Source organism: Etheostoma spectabile, chromosome 21, assembly GCF_008692095.1.
Source record: "Etheostoma spectabile isolate EspeVRDwgs_2016 chromosome 21, UIUC_Espe_1.0, whole genome shotgun sequence".
NCBI lineage: Eukaryota > Metazoa > Chordata > Actinopteri > Perciformes > Percidae > Etheostoma > Etheostoma spectabile.
Genome location: NC_045753.1, coordinates 19,925,965 through 19,926,928, shown reverse-complemented (window position 1 = coordinate 19,926,928; position 964 = coordinate 19,925,965). Strand labels below are relative to the sequence as shown.

Sequence of the window (964 nt, the reverse complement as noted above, 5' to 3'; positions counted from 1 at the left end):
CCCTCCTCCATTGGTCCCACCAGCAGCTGCACCATAGCCTTAAATACATGAGATGCATGGTGAAAAAAAGTTGGATAAACTGTAAATTTGCACTTGATGGTGTGGCAACACATTTACTATTATATTTAGCTTCATTTGTACTTAAAATATCTAGTGCTGGCCAGTTGCTTCACTAACATTGGAAACATATATTTCTAAAATCAGATCAATCTATCATACAGAGCTATGTTACATTCAGTAATCACTGACCTATGCCTTTTGTTGAGTGAGTGAGTGAGTGAGTGAGTGAGTGAGTGAGTGTCCAAACTTAGAATTGTTGTCTTATACCATTGCCTTTGATTTGTTGTCCATTGGTTGGGCCGGCTTGAACACCATATCCTGAAACAAAGATCACAGTGTGACTATATTGTAGCAACAATCATTAAGTTAAATTAGAATTATTTGATAACAAGATGCAGACTGGTAGAGAGAAGCATGCAACATCTACCATTAGATTTTGCACCATGTCCATTGGGTAAAACTGCTGGATTTCCTCCTAGATTACAAAACAATATATATAGATTGTGGGAAAAGTTAGTGGAAAACAGTGAATCTGAGTGTTAACAGTTAAATGTGCTGCAGGACTGGGATTAAAAAAGAACAACTTTTAATGAGCCCCTATTATTTTCTTGGATTTTTCCCATCTTAGTGTGTAACAGTGTTTGTGTAAGTAATAGTTGTATAATTTACAAAAAACATATTTCACTCCAAATGGAGCTCTCTGTAACACAGACAACACTTTTTCTCAATTGCCTGAAATGCCTTGCTCTCATTCGTGTTTGAAATTCATCAATTAGTGATGTCACTGAATGAGAATGACAGCCCATTTTTTCATGTGTGCTTCCCCCTAGGTGCTGCTGGAGCAAGTATAGTCCGCCCAGTGGCTTGTTTGAATTTGGTTGACCAATCACAACAGAGTGGGCCA

General features: G+C 37.8%; 1 protein-coding gene across 15 annotated transcripts in view; it reads right to left on the bottom strand.

Moving 5' to 3' along the window:
* Positions 1-964, bottom strand: part of cmn (calymmin) — a 37,392-nt gene that overhangs the window by 31,916 nt on the left and 4,512 nt on the right. For 9 of the 15 annotated variants that reach the window (XM_032502409.1, XM_032502408.1, XM_032502410.1 and 6 more), the window contains 2 exons: positions 488-535; positions 328-378 (listed from right to left, as the gene is read on the bottom strand). In XM_032502409.1, the coding sequence (XP_032358300.1) occupies positions 328-378; positions 488-535 (99 nt within the window). Of the gene's footprint in view, positions 1-327; positions 379-487; positions 536-964 lie in introns of those variants that run through there. The other 6 variants (XM_032502412.1, XM_032502413.1, XM_032502418.1 and 3 more) reach the window with 2 other exon arrangements.